This window comes from Solea solea, chromosome 7 (genome assembly GCF_958295425.1).
Source record: "Solea solea chromosome 7, fSolSol10.1, whole genome shotgun sequence".
Lineage (NCBI taxonomy): Eukaryota > Metazoa > Chordata > Actinopteri > Pleuronectiformes > Soleidae > Solea > Solea solea.
The window spans coordinates 5646860-5670996 of NC_081140.1; the positions used below are offsets into that span (position 1 = coordinate 5646860).

The 24137-nt window shown below is 38.8% G+C and overlaps 1 protein-coding gene across 1 annotated transcript in view; it reads left to right on the top strand.

The window, feature by feature from the left end:
- Positions 1–1119: 1119 nt before the first annotated feature.
- The window catches only part of LOC131462882 (uncharacterized), a 33796-nt gene continuing 10778 nt past the window's right edge, over positions 1120–24137 (top strand). The window contains exons 1-5 of the mRNA XM_058634435.1: positions 1120–1153; positions 1265–1474; positions 1603–1725; positions 2840–3052; positions 4140–4282. Coding sequence (XP_058490418.1) covers positions 1120–1153; positions 1265–1474; positions 1603–1725; positions 2840–3052; positions 4140–4282 — 723 coding nt within the window. The remainder of the gene's footprint in view (positions 1154–1264; positions 1475–1602; positions 1726–2839; positions 3053–4139; positions 4283–24137) is intronic.

Below are 24137 nucleotides of genomic sequence, written 5' to 3' on the forward strand. Positions count from 1 at the left end.
ATTATTATTATTCTTGAGCCTTAAATGCATGTGTAGTACACTGCGTATGTGTAATCAGCAGCTCATGGGCATATTTGATTGTTTGAGTGTGAGGAGCTGAGGTGATTTAATCAAGCCAGTGGTAAATGTAGAATCATCAAACAGGGTAAGTTGAAGGGAGACATAGAAATTAGATTTAACATGATTACACTGATGTGATTTGTCTCATTATGGCCTAAAACTTCACCACTGTGTGATTTGTGTGGACGAACAGAGTAGACAAGTGTTCCTTTAAAGCCTTTCTTTGCTCATCAGCTGCCCTCCCAAGACCCTTATATGTAATCGTGCATGACTACTCGTTAACATCATCAAAACGGAGCGTCGAGAGGCCAGTGAATGTGTGTTAAAAGCACTTAATAGGGAGCCCACGCTTCTGAAAGACCCAGTAATGGCTGTGAATGGCTGCATTTTTCCCATTAGACTAATTCTACCTCCCCCCCCCCCCCCACAACCACAGATCATCAAAGCTACACTGAGAAAACATTGTTACCGGGGAATTAAAAACAGCAGACCAAAACACCAAAAAAATCGCATGGTAAAAATGCAACTGAAAAAGGGCTCCATCAACATAAACTGAAACTGACAGGTTTGTCAAATGTGTTTGTCCATATTTAATTCTGGCTTTGGGAGGGGGCAGCGCTCACAACTCTACAAAGCTTTTAAAAACTATATACTGTACATTTGAATGTGTGCGTTGGTCAGCAGAAGCATAATAACTGTTAAAACTAAATATTGTCCTTGGAAAGGGTTGTACATGCAGTCTTTGATGCTGCGCGATCTTCACAAATCTGTACAGCAGATACACACGTGCCAGGTTTTTTCTTCCAGCCGATAAAATATAACACTTTAAAAAAACAAAGGATACACAAAGTTGCACAAAACACTTATTGTCAATCTCTTCTATTGGATTTTGTGTCTCCACTGCTGTGAACTTTGACATTTTATGTAAAAAGTAATAGATCATTAAAATCTTAACTTTTTTAAAAATTACTTTGAAAATAGAAATGTATATAATTACATCAGTAGGTAAATTTCATCTTTTTAATGATCATTATTATTATTAAAAAAACATTGACAAAAATGGACCCAAATAATCGGCCCAACTGGTTCATTGGTTTACAGCAGTTGCTCTTATCTCTTTTCGTACAGCATCCTTGTGTATTATGGCTCCGGACAACATGCTTGTACTTTATTGCTAAAAATGCAACGTCATTTTAATTGACAGGTGGAGGCTTTGGAGTGGCGAGTGTAGATAGCGTGACCTTACAGCAGACTGAACCCAGGAGCAGCCAGAGGACAGACAAGGTCAGAGCAGATCATGAGTTGACCCTTAATGTGAGGGTCAGATCATCCAGAATCAGAGCCAGAGGAGTAGACCGCAGCAGATCAGACCGAGACCAACAGAATGATTACCAGACGTGTCATGTGACAGAGGGTAAGGATGATGGTCACATACCTTTAACCATTGTGTACACTCCACAGTGACTGCTTCAGGAAAGTCCACTGTGGGTGTAAATGAAAGGATAGCTCTTATAAAAGTGTCCACCACCCATGTTATTCCAGCAGCAGCTCAGTCTGACACTGTGACTCCCAATCAAGGAGAATCATGTGATCTGCAGAACACTGGAGGAGCAGGATGTAGTTTGTCAGTGGAAGGTCCAGGATGTCAGCAAACCAAAGCTCAAGGTAAGTTCTGGACAAAGTCGGCACCACAGTTAAATATGAAATAATATGAAGCACACAAGCTGTTACTTCATGAAAAGTGTTCATCACGTACACTCGATTGCTAATGTTCGTAAGTTGTAGTCATGTCTTTACAATACAATGGAATATTAGCTTTCTTTTTAATGTCATGGTGCTGTAGTTTTAGCTCTGATGTATTCTACTAACTTTGAATAAAACATTAAACGTTAAATGTCTCTGTTTTTCAATCAAGCTATAAAAGTACAGAGGTCTTGCACACAGAAACGCAGGAGATGTAGAAAGACGTCACCAAAAAGAAAGGTACGTGTCACGGCTCAGCAGAGGCACCAACACAGGCTGTGCATGTTTTCACTGAGACACTGAGCGCACCTTTTCAAACCAAAATACGTTACAGGAAATCTAGACAATGTTTTCTTTTTTAATGCTTGTCACAGTTTCGGCTGAGATTAGAAAATGGGGATGATGATGTGGTTGGAATTATTTGCCACAACATGACATTCAAAATGTTTTTGGGTACAGAAGGTACAAATGTAATAAAAAACTCTTTTAGGAGAACAGAGGGAATACGAGAACTCAAAGAAGTTGTGTTTAAAAACAGGTTTTTGTCAGTTGGTTGAGCTGGTCCCACGTAGGGCACAGGGCCCATTGACTAAGCTGGGTTCAATTTGACTTGCTGTGTCTTCCCCGTCTCTCTGCCTCCTGTTTAAGCTTCACTGTCCTATACATTAAAGGCAAAAAAAACACCCAACATTTTGTGAAATATGCCTTTTTTGAAACACTGGCCTGAATCATCTCAGACTGAGGCCCTCATCCTGGTGCTGTTACTGCTGTAGTGTGTATTTCAGGTCATTCTAATTCACCAGACAGTAAAGAAAATAAGCTGAATCAATTCTTTTTTTGCAGAGAGGGAAAGAGCAGAAGCCATGCTCTCGTGGACTCTACTGCTCAATGTGTGAAATGGAACTACTTCCTGCAGCACATGGTAGTCTTTATTTATTTACCAGTTAAAACAATGATATTATGACTCAAATGACTCATAAATGTGCTAGAATTTGGCACAATTTGACATTCATTCTACTATGATTTGATTGTTCAGGCGCACCACGATGGGCTGCATGTGAATTTGAACATCTAGCTTCACTGAGAAAAGTCAGATGTAGTCCCGGAGTAGTGAGCGCCCGCTGCCAGTGTCCACCGCGTTGTCCATCAAAGCCGGAGAGCTCAGGCTCACTCCTGGTCGTCCAAAATCTCACGTCCCTGAAGGCCCTGAGGACTGTTCTTCAACCCTACTGTGACAACAGGATACCTGGTGGGTTGACAGCCATGGTAACCATTCACTCATCCTCATCCTTCTCTGTAGCTTTCTCTTATGGGTCCCAGGGGCAGCTGGACAGGGTCTGGACACAGAGTCTGTTCAGACCTGGTAATAACATCTGTCCTGAAATATTTCATAATCGATTAATCTGTCGATTATTTTCTTGATGAATCGTTTTGGTCCATAAAATATCAGTAAACCTTAAAAAATGTTAATCGGTGTTCGTCAAACCTGGAAATGATGATGTTCTCAAATGTCTTGTTTTGTCCACAAACCGAAATGATTCATTTTAAATGATTTTTTTTTGTTTTCTAGAGCAAAGAACTGAAGAAAATATTCACATTTAAGAACCTTAAACAATCGGAAATCTTGTTTTAATCATGAAAAAATCTTCAGACCGATTAATCGATTATCAAAATAGTTGTCAATTAATTTAGTAATCGATTATTAATCGATTCATCGATGAATCGTTTCAGCTCTAATATGAACAGGGTTAAATAGGACTGTTCACACCTGGTATTACAATAAACACTGAATGCATCCTGTCTGTCACCATTTGTGACTTTATCTCACATTCCACTACACATGAATATAATGACTGTACAGATGTGTCCATTGTTTCAATGAGTGTGTAAATCATAATCACATCCATACGTGGACACTGAGAAGTGTTAAAAAAAGAAAGGAAAAAACCCTGTGAAACTCCAGCAGATCAGAGACACTGTCCACATGTGTCCAAGACGACCTCCGAATGTGGTTTTATGTGATCAGATCTGAAGACACATTCAGAATGCATGTTAATGTCGGTGTGAACAGGACGGACGTTAATCTGACGTATTTTTGTAGTTATTTGTCACCGATACACAGACATAAGTGTGTCATTAATCCTATTTTCTAAACTTGAAACAATAGGCTCAGAAAGCTTAGATGTGAACCAGAATTCTGTCCATTTAAAAGATTGGAGACAGTGATTTTGGTCTTATTTGTAGTCAACATTAAATGAACCTTTTTACTTGAATCACTTTCTGTCATCTTAGTTGCTTTAGTGTGAGTAAAGTTTCATGCCTTCTCATTCATGCAGCATATAACGCCATCTGGAACTCTGAGGACTGCTCTGTTACCACGTTTCTGCAGTGCAGAGGGTGTTTGTCTCAAAGCCCTGCTCTGTCTCCAGCTTTAATGGCAGCACACATCCAGTACCCTCACGACAACGCTAAAGATCAGGTAAGACTCACACGTGTGTGTGTGTGTGTGTATACTGTGTGTGTAAAAATACAAAAAAAATATACAAACAACGTTATTAGTCATGAATGATAAAATGAATGAAGTGGTGAGTATGGAAGTAAATAATTATCTGTACGCTCTTTCTTCAAATAGCAGGAAGTGACATCAAAAAACCTTTATCTTGTGCTTGTGCGTTAACAGTTGAGAGTGAACCCAGTGCACCGACAACATGCTGTTAGCATGTGATTGAAAAGTAACATATTTCCTTTTCCGCTGCTTCCTGTCATGTCTTTCTTTTCTACTCCTTGAAGCACAAATGCACAAATTCATTGTTTATACGTCGATATTCTTCCAAAGCTTTTGGCACCAGCTATGGTTCATCTACGTCTCTAACAGCCAATGGTGCATGATGTCCCTTGAATGAGCAGTGACTCGCAGCATAACATGAAATGTCCTGATGACAAATAACAAGGCATACTGTAAGTGAACATAAGCCCAGAGTATTCTCTATAAACAGTGAGACATGCTGCACATGTTGTCTTCAGACTGAGACGCACTCTTTTTCGCAGTGTTTGAAATGTGACAGATGGAGCGCTGTGACGCAGTTACAGCTGTTATTCACAGAGAATAACATGAAGACGTCGCTTCGGTCAGTTATAGCGACGTCCTGCAGCTTAATAATAATAACAGCAATAACACTGCTGTTTTCTTGCGGGTGTTTTTTTTCGACTTTGCACCATCAACGTGTACAGAGTGGACACCTGCTGTGCAGGAGGCACATTTCAATCAATAACGACTCCCCCTCCATAATCTGACTTACAGTGGTAACGGAGCAGAGACAACACGGTACAAAGAATCACAGCTTCCAGCAGTGACTGAGCTGGTTTTCATGGCATCAGTGATTTGTTAATCCTTAAGCTGCTTTTTTAATGATTTGGTTCCCAGACAGGAGGAGATGCCTCAGTAACTGTTAAATGTTTTTGTCAGTCATTGAAAATCACTTTGACTGAAAACCTAATTATTTTCTTTAAAAAAAGAAGTAAATCTAGTCACTTCAGAGATACAGTATATATCTTCCTCTACCTGAAATTTGATTCATTGAGATCTTCCTTATTATTGTTCTTCAGTTAATTAATCCCGCTTCTCTAAATCCCAAATCAAAAATGCTACAGTTGCAGTAACTGTGTTGTCCTTTTTTTGTCTAGCACAGTTGCTAATGTCACCACTGTTGAGATTATGGCTGTGACCTGCCAGATTAGACAGATTAACCCTGAAGGACCCCCCAATTTAAGGTTAAACTGCAACTTTCCAAACTTTCAGATCTGAGTTGTCTCATCCTGATGCAATCTTAACAAAACACATTGTTTTATATTTATATAATGAGTGAACAATCAAGACGAGGTTTGAGTCTATGAAACGGAAGATACTGATGTTATGTGAGCTGAGCTAATCGCTGTTGTTTGCTGGATTGTTTTTGTCTCGGTTTAATTAAGCCTGTCCTTTAATCCTTTATTGATCCTACATTTTAGTGCCTTTGCTGTGACTGAAAAATGTGGATAATCACAAACCCCAATTCTAGTTTAAGTTGAGGGAATAATTCATACTACAGCTTTTTCTACAAAACATAATTGCATAGATGCAATGACATATACCTCACAGTCGTAATTATATTTATCAGTAATAAGTAATGTCATTTTTGACCACAGTGACATTTGTGATGTTTCTCAAATCTGAGTTTTCAGAAAAAAAGGGGGTTATAAATAAATAAATAAATAAATAAAAAATGCAAATAAATTTCTCATATCATTTTATATCATTATTTCATCTCAGTCATACAGTTATATCAAAAGAAATCAAATGTTCATCCATACCTTATACATTTGCGATGATTACCAAATCACAGTCTTCAATGGAGAGAATAAATAAACATAAGTCACATCAGAATCCCTGTAAACATCATCGTCACCTGTCACAATACTAAACATTTCTGCCAATTTTTACGTATATTATAGCTATATGTTTTTCCCTTGCCAATAAATGTTCAAAATAGACAAATGTGGCTGTGAACTGAGAACCAATGTTTATTAAAAAGAAAAGAAAAGAAGCTAAAACCTCCATCAAACACACAGTTCTGATAAAAGCCTCAACATTTTTGTCGTCTGGATGACATGTTGAAGTAATCTTCATATTTCTGCCCCCAGTGCTTTGCTTGAGTAAACACTCTGATCCACACAGTGTTTCTTGGACGCCTGCGTGTGGCGTTTCAAGTTCCTGCTGTTGAGCTGTGAATCTGACGTCCACCATATTGCATGTAAAGCTTTGGAGTCTGTCTGGGTGCCGCGTCCAGACACCCAAACACCAGTCTGCATGCAGCACGGTTTATAGACTCCAGCACTGTTGGCGTGGGGCGGGACACACTCACAACAACTTTACTGGCATCACTGACCACTGTCATTTTGGCCTGTTGATTTCAATTTGTCATCACGTCTTCATGCTCCCCCTCCCCGATCATGTTCTGAGTGTGTCTGTGTCCCGCCAACGCCTGCCTTCATATCTTTATATGTGACCTGTTGTATAATTACTGCTCAGTAGTGACTGTTAACAGATAACAGGAGGGACGTGTGTGTGTGTGTGTGTGTGTTTCACATGTGCTTTGTTCTGGCATTGATGAGCCTGGAAGCTTGCCAGTGCTGATGTGTGACCTTTAATGAAATCTTCATGCCTCAGTGGATATCAAAGGCAATTACTTTCATTTCACTGATTTATTTGTAGCTCATAATGGATTCTCTTCAGGCGATGCAAATTAGTCTTTTTTTTTAAGAGATGTTAAACAACTTTCGTTGGTTATTGCTTAAACGTTGCATAAATCTGATTAAACATTAATATTGGGGCAATGATATGGAGAATTTACTCAATCAGCATCCGGCATATTTACAGTGTTGAGGCCAGAATGCTTTATAGGACAGTCAAATAGTTACCGTAGTTACTTCATGCCAATGTTCCAGTGGTAATTTATCAGTATAAAATATTAGTTAGTTTTTCTTTTTTGAAACTTAAGAAATCTTTTAAATGCCATTTTTCAGCATTTTTCTTATTAAAAATATTGGTGTGTGATATGTAACAGTCTTTTAAAAAGAAACAAATTGGAAATGCATTAGAAACGTGAAAAATTAAAGTTATACATTTAAATAAAAATATACACAGTTTGCATATAAAAATACACTCCATACTAAAATAGTGGCAATAATTCTCAGGCATGTTTGGCATGTTCAACAGTTAAAGGGGGATTTCTAATTTGTTTCTACAAAATATTGTGAAAAAGCAATTTCATGCAATTGATAAATGTGTGAGAATATGGAAATAGCATTAGAAAAAACAGGTTAATACAAATATGAACACTATCTGCAGTGGGTTTGAATTTACCGTCTCCATTCATGTGTCCCTTTAATCGATATCCATAAACTGCTTTATTTCAGTGAATCGCTAATGGAATTGATTTCTTTAAGCGTATGCAGCCTAATAAGGATTGCTTGACCGGATCATGATCGTCAGTCGAGGGTCTTTAACAATCTGTCTGCTGGAGCAGCTGTTAGAACTTGGCTTCAGTCAGAGGTTTGGAGCTTTTTGGATAATAAACCCAGATTTATTTCTTAGGGTCAGTGGAATTAGACACCTAATCTTCCTATGGGGTTTTGTAAGTTGACTAATCTTGATATAGACGACCATTGTTTGGGCTCATCTTTGTGTGCTTACACTGTAATCTGGTTAATACTATAAGTGTGATTGTGGCAACCATTTGTCAGCTAATAGCCCGGTGCCTTTTTAGTGGTGCATATTGTAGTAGGGTTCCAGCAGGAGAGCATTAAAGACGAGCAATTAGCCATTTGTGCACCTTACCCAATTTATGGTGGAACGCTGGCAGAGATAAGAAACTTCGATCCATTAAACTACTTAACCTCTTTATGTGGTGTCATGTACATGTAGTATCAGCAGCAGCAGCAGCTGTTGTCCAGTTGTACTTGTTCTTTTTCACGTGCTCATAGCTTAAAGTTTATTTTCTGTATGATAAATATTGGTCATTGCTTGAGTTAGATTTGCTCGTACAAAGTACAAAGGAGAAGGTAATAATTATTGATTTGTGAGTAGATCTGTCATTATCCTTATTTCAATCAATATAGTTGAACTAGTTTTAATGGGGATGTAATCGGAGGCTTCACTCTGCCGCCTAAACCAATCGATAGCATTGATTGATCTGCTCTAAATTGAGGTAAGAGTCACATTTTGCTAAGAACAATGATATAATTTATCACTTTCATTCGACTTGTGGACATTTTAGCCACTTTAGCAGCAGCATGGCTCTATTGATTGCTTTGGTCTGCACCGAAATATCTCACTATATGATATTTGGTGCAGATTTCCATGTTGTTTTTTTCCCCCTCCCTCCTGTGAGAAATCCAAACATAATGAAAAGACACAGTTCCATGTTCACTAGTGTTTTGTCCAGTGCCATGTTGTTGTTTTTTTTAATTTTTATTTATTTTACCTTTATTTAACCAAATCATTAAGAAAAATGTCTTATTTACAATGGGGATGGACAATGTCTGTCACTTGCCACAATTGATTTAAATTAGCAGCTTCTGTGCAGGTTTACATTTATACATTAATTATGCACTGTCCCTTATAAATAAACATTAAATTAATAGGAAAGTGGGCTAATTATGTCACAGATTTATATACAAACCAGCGGATTTGCCCTCAAAGGCCATACAAGAGAATACTGGTTCAAGGCACTGGATCTAATGCCAAGTAAAACTATAGTTTATCATTGTTTTCACATAATCCTAGATTCAGGTCTAATAATGGCAACAGTGTCAGTCTTTCACAATTACAAATAACCACCAGTCAGAATAACTGACCCGTGCTAGTCATTTTTTGAAGGTTTTACCTAACACATGCCCAGTGCTGGGAATTTAGCTCATATTTAATGGCCCTTCTGCAACCATTCTCACACTAAATACACCGCTAAAATGATTTCAAGATTATTTGTAGGAAATCTTTAGGCTCAGATGTTGGTTTGCTTTGAAGACGTACAGTACATAGTATACTATGTCAAGCAGACAGTTGTTAATGTGTCCTCTAAACCTGAAATCATATATTTTAAATGGTCGTTCCATTAAACCTTGTTTCACTGCCTACCTGCTCTTAGTCACCGTATGGTTTATTGAGCTGCACAGTCTGCACGGCCTTGAATGATGGTGTCTCATAAATCTGTCCCGACAAACATTTGCTTCTCATTTGGGAACAGCACTTTGCTTTAAGACAAGGTATAAAGAGATAGCCTCTTTATACTGTAGCACAGTATGATGCAACAAAAAAAGAAAGAAAGCTGCATGTAATGCTGAAATATTAGCACACAAAAGCTCTGCAGTGCAGGTTCAGATCACTAAAAACATTTCACAGGCATCTTCCACTTGCCATTAGATGCTGAATTACCAGGTGCCTGAGGGTCTAGCTTGGCTGTGAAGATTATACGAGAATTCTTTGCTCACTCGAGCTTTTAGACTTAAATTTAGTCTTTGTTAAAAAAAAAAAAAAAACCCATACCACATGAAAACAAAGAAGACAGTTGCACTGATGTTGGGGTGAACCAGTGAGACATTATCCAAATGGAAGTCCCGGTGAAGAAACACAACACTGCGTTAAAAGGCTTACAAATGCCAAAACACTGCACATACACACTGTAATACTCAGACAAGACTCAAACAGCCCCGTAAAGTTTACACAGCAGCATATTTGTAATCTTTTGTCATTACAATTGCAACATAATCCATGCCTATGAATAGCAAAACTGACGGTTTTGGGCACCGGTAGGAAGTCTGTGTAAGTACAGAATTAAGAGCGGCTCATGTTCAGTCACTGCTCAACTGAAATATGTGTAAATGTATGAATGTTGACACTTCTCCACTGCATTCTGAGTTACATTTCAAATACATAATGTTATTTTTTGACACCTCACTTCATAGTGATGCAGTTCTAGAGCGAGACGTCTCCCTCACAGCAGACCACAGTTCAAAACCAGTTCAAGACCAAACGTCAGAATACGTGTTGCGCCATTATGAAGACATTGTGATGTGTTCAGACACGTCTACCAAACACTGTTTGCTTTTTTGTCACCAGAGTTGGGAAGAACCATGAACTTTTGCTCACCTTTAGCAGATGCTTTCTATGCCTTAACCTGACCACTGTCAAAAAATGGTCACCATCACCATCAGTGACCCCGAAACACAACGACATTGATATACAGATGTGTAAGCATGTAAATACTGTAATTAATGTGATTTTGGTGAAAAAAATATTCTTTACAGAATTGTTAATAAGAATACAGTTTAGTTGTGTGTGTGTGTGACTGTATATCAGGAGACAAGGTCAAGAGGTTGGTAGTCGTTACATGATCTAACAAGTTTGAGTATCTACTGATGTGGATATCAGTCTGATGCAGTCATAGTCTAGACCTTTAAAACTATGGAGGCTGTTAAACAAGACATTTGTGCCATTTCAAGCTATTTCAAAGACATAATTCTCCAACTGTGTAGCAAATATTCTTAATAAACAGCATATGCCATAAACAGTATAGGGTTTTTTAGAATGTATGGGATTTTACTTTTTAATCTGTCCGATATCCGAGTCCCAATCTATTCTAAAACTGGTATCAAGCAATATTTGGGGAAGACCACAACAGCGAACAACAGTTGCTGAGACTGAAAGGGTTGCAAAATCACCTTAAATGCTCTTCTGTGTCTACAAAGTTGCGTTAGACTTAAATTGAATAAAAGATTTGAGTATGGTTGTGATTCCAGGGTGGATTTTTTTTTTTTTTTTGCTGTCTGTTACTGCTCATGCTGGGCAGATGTGGGGAAACTCCCTCAGATATGCTTAAGCACTCCTACATTTGAGAATCCCTCTGCAAATATTTCAGCAGATCATGTAACTACTCACTCATCCCGTGCTAAATTCTCTGAAATGATGGATTGCCTTTTCTTTTGACAGAGTGCAGGTGAAAGGTGACATATTAAGAGCTGTCAGAGAGCTACTTGCCAGAAGGCTGGGTAAAAGTTGGGGACTTACACATATTCAAGGTAGCGTGTTGAAAAGTGGGAGGAGTGACGGCGCTGTGCTGTTGGTGGTCCCATCAGAGTAAATATTGCACGTGTTGGGGCCCTGAGGGCCACAGCCTCAACACACTCAGTGAAACATCCCTGTAAAATTCATCTTGGGTGTCCATGCAAATGAACGTGGGACGGGACACAGCGTTTGCCCTATGTGTGTGTTATTGTTGTTCTTTTATTACAACATATTTTGCCCTTCCATTCTAGCATTCTCACACCTATTCTGACCACACACAATCATATGAATAATTCAGGAAAATCCCGACACTGAGTATTAACGGGAAAACTTCTTTGTTCTGGCCTCTTAGTAGAATCTGTAAGTGATGACAGACAAGACTATTTAACAACATGAGCTCTTAAAATCAAACAGGACACTCTCAGTGTTTTAATTCTGTGGCAACAGAGTGGGGAGCTTGTCCTGACTCATCACACTTTCAAAGCCTGCTGGCACACCTCGCCGTGGGAATGACACTTCTCAACCCATCTCTGTTTGAACAGGTTAAATCCACTTTCTCTGTGCTCCACGTCAGGCTTTCAGCGGCAGCAGCTTCTCTGATTTACAGTGGAGCGCGGGCTCAATGCGAAAGCAAATGGTTGAGAACGTGTTGAATACAAGTGTGCACACAAACACACCTACTGCCTACGTTTGAAGTTTGAACTAATCCTATTTGGGTGGCCATTTTTGCACAGAGTGCATCATTACTTTTTATGGTGAGACAATGTAGACAACAAAGAGTGAACCAATACCTAAAGAATATGTGACATACAGTATATATCACAGCATATATATGTATATATATATATATATATATATATATATATATATATATATATATATATATATATATGTGTATACAGTGTATATATATACACCCTGGACAACACAACTGTACTCCACCAATCCTCCAATCTTTTGTTCCATTTTAATCTCTTTCTTCCTTTCTTTTGTTCCAAGTGCAATTAATGCACTTAATCAATCAGCTTTTTTTAAACAAACACTTCTTGTAGCTTAATTTTGTCAGGTTGCTTGCAATATTCTGTGTCCTGTCTTGTGTCCTTATGTCTTGTGTCCTGTCTTGTGTCTTTTAACCACTGCTGCAAACCTAATTTTCCCCCGGAGGGACAATAAAGGTCGGAACTTAACTGAACTCTCTCTCTCTCTATAAAAAGAGTATCACATGTACAGTAAAAATGACAATAATATAAAACAGTATAAACACCAAATATTTAAGACCTATTTCTCATCTACCTAATACTATAAAAGTGCACACACACACACTCTCATACACTTCATAACAGTTGAACCTTATTGAGAATGCGTATTAAAAGTGGGTCAAATCAGTTCTTTTTAACCCAAAGAACTGATGCACACTGGACATTTTAGACCATTTTCTGTAAACACTAGAGTTGGTTATGAGTGAAAATCCCAGCAGTTTCAGAAATACTCGGACCATTGAGTAATCAACAACCATGTCATGTTCAAAGTGACTTAACTCACTGTTTCTTTCCCATTCTGATGCTCTGTTTGAAGTTCATCAGGTCGTTGCTGTCATGTGATTAGCTGTTAACGACCAGTTGTGCAGGTGCATCCACATTCTATACAGAAACAAATGTTTCATATTGGCAAACTGTTTCATTTGTGTCATCAATAATTAATAGAGTTCACAAGTGTTTGACCAGGAAGAAGACACAGTTTAAGACCAGTAAGAAACCAAACATCTGTTGACAGTAGACGCATAAATAAGTTATGTCATTTTGGTTCCAAGTCAATGTGCTTCAAACCTGTCTGACTGTTCATGTCATTATTTATTTTAACACTGTAAACAATTTGTGATAAAATGGAACTGTCTCTTCACTGGGAGGAGATTCATTTTCATGTCATGTATGATTTAGTTCTTCCTGCTGGACAAAAGTCTTGTAAACTTCAGACAAAATATTATACTGACATTAGCCATGCTCATCATGATATCAGAACCCATCATCAGTGGCACATCCCACATGCTGATGCTGCTCTTTTTGTAACATAAGGCTGATAAGACACAGAGCTGAGCACGCAGGTGTCCTCCACAGACTGTCCCACTTCCAGCAGTCCAATAGGAATTCAGTCACGCATCAGTGTTCACCACTTGCTCCAGACACCCCCTGTTCGTGTCAGAAAACAAAAGCCGCGGGCGTCCCTGCAGCACACAGTCGCTGGGGCAGCAAAGGCAACACCTCTAAAGCAAACAGACTTGCCTGCTCTTTGTAACGGCAGCATAATGCTCAGCTTTTGTCCCCTCCACTCCTCCACCCTGGTGCTCCGGCTTCAGAACAGGTGCCGCTCAAAGTTGCCTTTCTAATTCATTGTTTCTTCAGTTCCAAAGCCCATCTCTCTTTATATTTACCCTCTGACTTTGTAGGTGACTTTCTCTAAATGTACTCAACAAACCCTATAGCCTTTCATTTAGCCATGAAAGGCTGCACGGCATAGTAACTAGGCATTTGTGTGTGTGTGTGTGTGTACTTTTATTAAAAGGACACAGGTTTTCCTGTGAGAAATGACAAGGTTCTATTTCTGATATGAGTGAGAGCAGAACTATATTAGATTTTTTGATGTGTGGTTGTATGAGGTACTTACACATTATCAACATTGACATTGCAGATAAAAAAACACCATTTCTGAGCACACTCAGACCCAGACACTACTGATAACATGGCAGGGACAGAGGGAATTATAGATTTTAGCCACTTACAAAAAGGCTAATCTAATAAAAGCTACCCCTGCTTAAATCTGTAACATCTTAAGCATATGTTTACCACTTTATCTCACTGTCAGACAGTTGTTTCTGCTTGGAAACCAAAGTTATTAAAGCTCTCGCTCTCCTACACCAGAAACCGTAAAAGAAAATCAATCAGTATTTTTAGCTCAGAGATATATGGGAGATGCTGGTCCACTGCTGCCTTATTTGGAAAGTTTGTGTCACTAAATCCAAACAAAGGATTTTAAATTTGAACTTTTGTGTAGTGTGATGTAAAATTGCGGATTTTCTCTATGGACTTTGGTATCGGGAGAGAGCGGTTTACAAACCTCTGGCCAGAAAAAAAGTGGCGTACATGTTCTTAAAATGTCACAGCAGTTGTTGATGTGTTGATGTGTCAATAGCTCAACACAACCACTTCGAACTATCCCTTAAATTCCTCACTTTAGAAATAGTTTTGACATATTGAGTTTTCGTCTGAATATAAACATATAAATTAAAGTTGTAACTGTCATGTGACAGCACAGTAACGTTACGGTCTTGGGTTCAATCCCGGTTTAGCTGGGCCCCTTCTTGTGGAATTTGCACATTTTCCCCGTGTACTCACGTGTACACACAGTCCAAATACATGCAATCCTAGAGGTGTATCATGAAAACTGGGTATTTTACAACATGCAAACAGCAGTGAAACCCATTGTGTTTTATTTAATGCAGTGCTTAATTTCCTGTCAACATGGCCTCTAAGCTTGTTTTCTGTCACTGATGCCTGTTAGAATAACTTTTATATTGTTCTCAAAATGACTATGAATAATCCATTGCCTTTATTTAGGTGATGTTAAATCATCAGCTTCATGACACGTAGTGTAGTGGCACCATCTTTCACTTTAGGATATTCATGAAGAAATTAAAAAAATACACAACTGAGCAATGGGTTATCAATGATTGCAGGCAGCAGTATTTATTAGGGCTAAAATTACGTCGCTCCTTGAATGCATCTCGTAGCCGTTAAAACTCTGTTTTTGCCAAATCTCTACTAATCCTTCAATACAGTGTGGTCACCTATTTATTTTGCCATAAAACAGGCTTTTCTAAGAGGGGAACTGCAGTTTTCTATTGCTTTGTAATGTTGTTTTATTGTGTGACTGATGTTTAAAATAAACCAGCAGCTCCCATGTTCTGCGCGTGTGATTGGATATGACACCCCATAGACTCTGAATGAGTTGCCATGGCATCAGTATGTCAACACACAGTTATATAATTCATATAGTGATATGGCCTTTATTTTTACACAAATTCACACAAAACATTATACTGGTATTATCATGATCAATATATCGCACAGCGCTTCACGTCACCTTTTAGTTCACAGATACAAAGTCCAACGACATTAACGTTTTAAGGTCTTAAGTGAAAGTGATACAGCTGAGGTCAAAGTGGAGACTTTTCTAAAGAAACACAGTTCAAAGAAATTCAACCCGAGCTCAGATGTAATTAGTGTTTTGTAGAACTACTTCTTCTTTTCCTTAATCTTCTGATGCTTATGCTCATCTATCCTCATCCATATGTGCTTGAAGTAACATGGGGGTGTTATCCCTTTAACCCATCACTTAACCCTCACTGCTCCCCGTGACCAGTCTGGGGTCATATGGTATAACCTGCATTAGATCTGTGTCACCATTCTCAGGAATGGAGACATGTTGTAGAATTCCACTTCTGACATGTCTGAATAATGTATGGTTGGACACATAATATGCAACCTTTTTCTGAGGCAGTCATTCATGTATTGTGTTTATGTTTGGTATCATTACTAAATACTCTACATACAATTCATACTTTGTAAGAGAAATATGAGCAGGAGCATTGGTTTCCATCAGGGTAACAATTTAATAATGATAATTACCACAGTTCCATAGAAATATAGTAAAGGTATTCATGCATTGCAAAAACCCACATTGAGATTTAACATATTATTTAAATGTTTTTTCTCTCCATAAAGTTCAAATTAACTGGTTACTTTAACTTTTTTTCTTGAGCGCAAAGTTCAATTTTTGATATTTATCTTAATGAGTTGATTGTTTTTTCCTAATAGCCTTTTTTGGCCACAAGCCCTAGTTTCTATTGTCCAGAAAAATATGATTATGACAGCAACGTGATATATCATGCTTTTCATGAGCAGGCTCTGTCAATAATATCTTACTTGAATTATTTTGTTGTTCTAAATGTTTGGGTGGGTAGGGCACGAGTCTACAGCCAACACCAAACCTGACAGGTTGAAACAGCGTTTGAAAATCTGTGTAGTCTTGGTTGGTTTTTGGGCACATTCCATGCAGATCTGAATTGATATAGCTGATTTAGCAAGGAATGAATCAAGTAAAAGCCTTGATCACTGCACATCTGATATGTGGCCAGGCAACATGAGTCATATCCAGTGTAGTAATGTAATGTAGTACTAATACTTTGTTACTGTTCTAAAGTACAACATCCAAGTATGTGTACTTTATTTATATTTCTAGCAACTTTTAGCACATTTCCTAAATACAGTAAATTGTGAACTTTTACTCCAATACATTTCCCCAAACTAACTTTGTTACGATCAAAAGGAGAGTTGGTAAATGGTCTGTATTTATTAGAAAGCTTTTTTAGTCTTGATGACCACTCAAAGTTGCTTTACACTACAGTTCTGCCACACCCATATTCATGCCCCGCACACACTGCTGGTACAGCCGTCAGGAGCAATGTGGGGTTAAGTGTCTTGCCCAAGGACACATAGACTAGCAGAGCTAGGAATTGAACCCACAACCCTCCAGTTGAAAGACAACTCACTCAACCACTGAGCTACCGTCACTCAGTTATAACTTCTAAATTGTTTTAATACTTTTACTTTTACTCTGATATCACAATATCACTCTTGATACTTAACTACAGTAATTGTCATATACTATAAGACCTTTACTCAAGTAATATTGTAAAAGGTGACTTCAGCTTCTACCAAAATCGTTTTCTACTACTCATGTATCTCTTTATACAAGACTGGAGTTTTGTTTACACACATGCAGGTGTAGACGTCACAGACCTGCACCGCAGTAACATGGCAAAATAGAACAAAAATGGAGGTTTCTCAAATATGACGCTTTCTGTTGTTTGTCACGCATGCAAAAATCTTTTTTTCAGTTGCCGTTGCGTTCAGATACAAGAAACAAGTCAACATAGATCACATTTGTTTTATTGATTTTATTGTCGAGAGAAACTCCCTTTTAACAGTAAGAGATTTGCTGTGTATGTAACTCTCTCACATGGGATCTGTTATTAGGAGAAACCTACACTGCACCAGGTTCACTGTTACAGTCTATGCATAATATAGGAGATTTGATCAATATTAACTTCATATGTATATAATATTTCAATACTGAAGTCTTCATACTGCCAGTATCTGTCCCAAAGTGAACTTGAAGAATTTAATACCAAAAAGTCATTAACATTGTTTTTATGTGAGTCTGTTGTTTGCTCAAATGGTGTAAAAGTGGGAGGCAGAACGTGGAGATAAAAGGCAGCGAAGAAAACGTGTCGGTAACTGCGAACTATAATCCCCGTGTACCAGCAAAGCCATACATCAGTCAGTCATGTAGGTGGTAGAGGTGCAGCAGCAAATAACTTACTCGAGCTAAAGCCACAGGCTCATGAGAGTGCAAACATGATTATTGACAGAAACACAAAAGGAGGTTTAAGCTATAGTCTCATCTCAGCTGTGTGAAATTTCAGTCAAACACAGCCATGTGTAAAGAGGGTGGGCAGGTGACGAGGACCCACCCCCACAACCAATTTGTATGCAATTTCCTTTATTCTCTCCTCTCCTGGTTTTCAGTCATGACCCAGTTCTTTTTTTTTTGGGGGGGGTGGGGGGGGGGGACAAAGCCCCTCGCACCCCTGTTGTGCTTTTAACAGCTACGTCTCAAATTAATCGAGCCGTCTGTATTCCTGTGTGCGTGCATCATTGTATACTGATCATGGGACAACCTAATAATCCCTTTTTTGTGACACGAAGGTGTTGCAGACATGCTGTCTTTGCCTTTGCCCACCTCCCGCTTGAGTCGTTAAGCCTTGTTACCCATGACACGCTGCCCTGCCCAGATTCTAGTCGTCCTGTCTGTCTTACTCTCTGTGGACAGATAGGGGCACTGTTTCCTTACTCATGTGATGAAGAGGATGAGAAGTGTTTGAGCAGCCGAACAGTCTCAGCGATGGCTGTTGTCAGGCTGCTCCCCTGGTATCTGCTGTGTCACTCACAATAGAGAGACATCTGTTTCTGAAGCTAATTGTGCTTGTTTGCTATCCCAGCAAAGCTCTCTAAAGTGACCAGAGTCAACACGGCGTCCCCATCGTTCACTTTGTTTTTTCACTTTTGTTTAGCCAATCCCTTGACACAGGTTTACTGTGTCTAGAATTAAGTTATGAAAGAATGTTAAAGACATGGTCAAGAGTCACTGAATGAATACGCCAGCCGTTGTGGAGTGAGTACAACATGAGTAACCCAAGGGAAGAAGCATGAACCATTTGAGTCAGCAGCAAAAAGTCTGTTCACAGCTCTGTCTGCAGCTGACTTATTGAGGAGTGGTGCCCGGCTCGAGTCTGGGCTTGTTCTAAAACCATTTACTATTATGGCATTGCTTGAGTCCAGCACATAAACATTTGGAGATAGATTATAGCCAGAACCAGTGTGTTTTGCTCCCGGTGCCACCGGGTTAACATGTGAGCAGAGGTGACATCACCATCGCTCCTCTTGAAGTCTCACAAGTTGTGATTGCTTGGCTTTGATTTTCAGTATCTGGCCCCAGTGCCTGTTTGCTTAGCTGGCAGAAGGCATCAGTTATGCCCTACAGTCACGCACTTTGAAAATATATATATATATATATGAGATTTATTTGATTTGATTGGACTCAGATTATGTCTACAATTAACTTTTGCTACAAACTGTTTTGCTTTGGCACTGGTAAAATGTTTAAACAGAAAACTCCGACCATATTCCCTTCCTGTGTCTTCTGCTTTGTTTTATTTAGCAACATGATTCTCAAACTATGGTTCCTCAGCTGCCTATGGTGGTACTTGGAGGAAAAATCCACTGTTCTGCTGTATATACCAGGGTGTGTGAGTGTGAAATGAAACAAACAACAAAAAAACAATAAGACATTGAATAATAATAATTAGAGTCACCTTATCGCTCGCTCCATCTTAATCTAATTTCACTATACCAGTGTCTGACGTATATGTGAGGAAGAGGATGATGATGAGAGAGCACATTATCTTATTGGGAGTAAATCTGCGTCCTTTGAAAAGTCTGTATCTGACACTTGCAGGTCAAGGTTCAATTCGTTGTGCGTTCAGAAAATACCCTTCTGCATACTTTGGTTGTAACAAGTATTTGTTTGAGTAACTGTTGCCTTTCTATCATTCTGAACCATTTCTGCACAGTGAACTGCTGCTCGCTGGATATTGTGTATTTTCCAGACGGTTCTCTGCAAACTTGTTTTATACGCGACACAAACTAGTGTCTTTTCACTGCACGGAATCCTTACATTTACATTTAACTATATAAATAGAGGAATAAGCTACATAGAAGTGGTCTTGGAAAGAACTCCACTAGATAGGAACACTTATAGAGGGTGAGAGTGCCAAGGTGGATCCAAATGCAGAAGGAGATAGTGCAGGGGAGGGGGTAGGGGTTAGGGTAAGTGCTAGGACGGATGATGCTCTTGGAAAAGCTGGGTTTTCAAGAGCTTCTTGAAGATAGACGGGGACGCCCCTGTTCTGGTAGCGCTTGGTAGGTCATTCCACCAGCGTGGAACGACCCATGAAAAGAGTCTGGATTGTCTTGTGCGGGGTGTTGGCACCACCAGACGACAATCCTTTGATGAACGGAGTAGTTGAGGGGTAACATAAGCCTTTAGGAGAGCATGTAAGTCAGTGTGGGGGCAGACCCATGAAGCTCTTTGTAGGCTAGAATCAGTGCGGGCAGCTAAAGGTAGCCAGTGGAGCTCAATGAACAGAGGGGTGAATTAGAATCAGTCTTTTTAACTGATCTACGGTTCGGCATCGATCAGTTTGATTCTTGTGTCGGACGTTGCGCTCATGACTCTTCCAGTGACGACACTCTCTGACCAAACAGTGGCCGGCAGTCTGTCGATGTCACATTTTAGTATCGGCTCAGCTCGCTTGGAACCTCGCCAGAGCAGGTACTAAAAAAAGCACCAGGTGACAGGTACGATCTCTAATGGAAAAGCAAAAAAAACAGGTAGAGTCGAGTCGAGCTGAACCGAGCAGTGCTGGAACTGTATGGTAGAAAAGCGACAATGGAATAGTTTCTCCAACATACTCAGAAGGGAAGGTGCAACCTCACCAATAAATGTTGCAGCGTCTTACACACTGTAGCTTTAAAGCGTGTCATTGCATCACAGGGCAGTTTTCCCTCAGCTCATCAGTACATCCTGCTGACTGACACTGTTGTTGTCCTGTGATGAAAGGCCACAGATATAATGCTCTGTAAGACGACCTCCGTATTCTTGTAACAACAAGTTGGTTTTGGACCGTGCTTGAGGTGTGTTGTAACTTTGTGAAAAAGACGCAGGTGTGAAAATAAAAGTAGGGTTTAAGCTGCGGTTTTGACATTTTTCATGGTGTCACTTTTTGTGTGTTTGACCTCATGTAACACCATAAATAACCCTGAGAAGAATGTACAGTTTACAGAAGAGTTCACACCATTAGACCAGTGTGAGGGTGTCAGCGCTGACATGTACAAACAAGAATAAACATTTATGCATTTTCATTGATTTTTTAATGATTCATTGACCGTCACTTCCTAACAATACATCCCCTCACAACTAAACTCATTCTTAATTACAGTCAAACAAAGGAAACCGAATTTCTATCTACTGACCTACAAATAAACTAAGTAGTACTTTTGAGGATCCTGGTTATTAATGTAATAAGATTTAGGCAATTGAAGCATCTGCTCATGGGGAAAACTGTGTTTTTTTCCTCATAGTGATGCAACATATTTTCCATAAAAAATACACTGGAAAGTACTTATAACAAAATACATTTTCTAATATTTGGTCTCAAACTTACCAGAGCAAAGTGAAAATGTATCTTTTACAAATTTTAATAGAGAGTGCAGTTTAGCTTCTGTTAGAACGTCGTGTTTGAAGTGACAAAACAAAGCCATGGGATTTAAATTGAGCTTGATTCTTCTTTTCTTTTCTCTGACCATTTCCTGTGTCAGTCTGGGGAACTAGTATAGCAGGAATAACAGGATTTGTTATCGCCTGACATTCACACCTCGAGAGTATCTCTTCAAATTTGTTGGATCGCTGTTAACAGAACCCTTCATTAGGTGCTGAGTCGTGGATTTCAGGTGAAAAATGATTGATTAGTTTTTATTTTGGACCGTGTTTTGGGTTGGACGTCTATATTGTTCTTTTGTATATTAATCAAAAATGTCTCTATTCATGTTTTACTTTCCTACTGAAAAAACATTCAGTTTTGATGGATGTAAAGCTCAGGAGTGACATCTGAGTGAAATCTTTTTCAGGTAATGTCACTAAGGGTGTCAACCTTTAATGTATACAAAGCAAACACAGGGATTTGGCAAAATAAACCGTCGCGTCATCTAAAAAACACATCCCTGCTCACAGTCACCTCATGAGCACACACTCTGACACGGCAACGAGACGAACACACGCAGACGCTCCGGGAACTGGCTGCAGAGAAAACAAGGGAGTGGAGCTTCTAGCTCACAGCAGAGAGAGAGAGCGAGAGAGTGGGTGCCACAGAGCACTCTACCTCTCACCTTTCCAATTGTGATTGAGCACACATGTTTGCTTGTCTGTCTGTGTGTGTATGTTTGCACATAGGTATGAATAAAAGTGCAGTGTTTGCTCTCTTAGTCTGCTTGACAGCTGTCTCTTAGCTTAAGTCCCATCCAGTCTAGCAGCGCTGCCTCTTAATGGAAAAGCAAGCTTTGAAAGGAAAGCCAAGACGGTCATTAATTTGAAGTCAGCCATTTGTACACGGTGACTTTGACAAACGGCCTGGTCATGGATCACTGTCCTAATAATTTTACTCCACACAATCAATACTCACTTCACATAGAGGATGTTCATAAATACTTAAACAGGAGGCACTAATTTGTCTGCGTGATTACAGCGGAGTCTCAGTCATCATGTCTCTTAAATACACTGCTGATGTCATTTCTGTATTCCCTCGTCTAATTGTCAGTGGTGTTGTCTACATTTGTGTTAAAGTTCAACAGCAGACGTGTGCCTTCACTCTGCATTCTCTTGAATGGCCATTGGGTTAAAACTCCACTGGTTTGTATGGAAGTCTATTAGAAAATGAGCCGACTCATTAAACATTTTTCTGAGGAGTTTATTAATTTAGTCTTCTCTTCAGCACAATATCCATTTAGACCAGTGACAAACCAGTGTGACCCAGTGTGTGAAGTGTTTTGTAGTAGTAATTCTAACTATTTTACTGCCATGTCTGTAACACCTACAACTTCAGTCAATAAATGTTGAATAAAAGCTCTTCCAGTAAAAAAAAAAGGGAAAAAAAAGCACGGTACACAATACTAAACTTTAGGGCTGCAACAATTTCATCAATTACTAAATTAATCGTTGAATTAATTGAGTGTTTTTTTTCCAGTTATGTAAACACATTTTCAAAATGTGAATATTTTCATCTTTTTTTGCTCCATACAACAAAACGGAATAATTATAGCGTGTGGACAAAACAAGACATTTGAGAACATCATCATTTCCGGGTCTAGTAAACACCGATCGCCATTTTTCAATATTTTCTGACGTTTTACAGACCAAACAAGTATTTGATTAATCGAGAAAATAATCAACGCATTAATCGATTATGAAATTAATCGGTAGTTGCAGCTCTACTAAACCCGAGGCTTCACAATCAATTTTGTCAGGATTGAAAGAGATTTTTTATTATGGTCACAGTTGCATGTTTTAACAAATGTGTGTAGTCATGGTATTAAAATGAAGTGTTGTTGTGCTGTGGGAAACAAACTGTTGACCACTCCTTTCACCTCAGCTTCCGTCATCCTGCATGCTATAAAATAACAGCTCTGGACTCTCTCCTTTCTCCTGATACAATTCTAAAGGCCTGTAGGGGGCACTGTAGCTTGTGTAGCTTGTAGTTTCCAGACACCAGCTGAAAGAAGAGAAGCTGTCTCTTCAAAATAATTGAAACATTTTAGATAATGGAATAAACAAGCTTATTCCAGAGCTGAAATCCTATTCTTTAGCTTTAGCTTTATTTTGACTGTAAAGTTTAGGTACATGTCATGATGGACACCAACAATATATAAAAACATACTGTACTCCTCAAACAACAGGGTACTTAGGAGTACTTGTGGGATATTCATGTCTGGAATGAATTGTTTAACATGCGGTCCATTTTTTTTTTCAAGTGACATATAACTAAAATTAAAATGTTTATAGAGGGATTAAGAGCTGTGAAGTCAGTCAGACCAAACAGGATGTTGTTAGAGTTGTTGTGACAACCAGACAAGTGGAGTTTAACCTGAGTATTCCTCACAGATGTACGTAATTGAAAGTGCATGTTCCTTGCAAGGTTACACTAAGTTGTGTTTTCATTTTTAAAAGGGTACACACAATATAGATGTGTCTTTAAGTTATTTAACAGTTATAAAACACAATTACTGAAGTACTGAACATTATTTTAGACAACATTTTGCCTTAATTATACTATACTATACTATACTATACATGTATATATATGTATATATGGATACCTATCACAAACTTGAGTATCTACCGATATTGATATTAGTCCGATACAGTCATTTTAGACCATTTATCAACTATGTAAATGTGTAACTGTGTAACAAATATTGTTCTCCCAGCTTTTGCTGATTTTTAT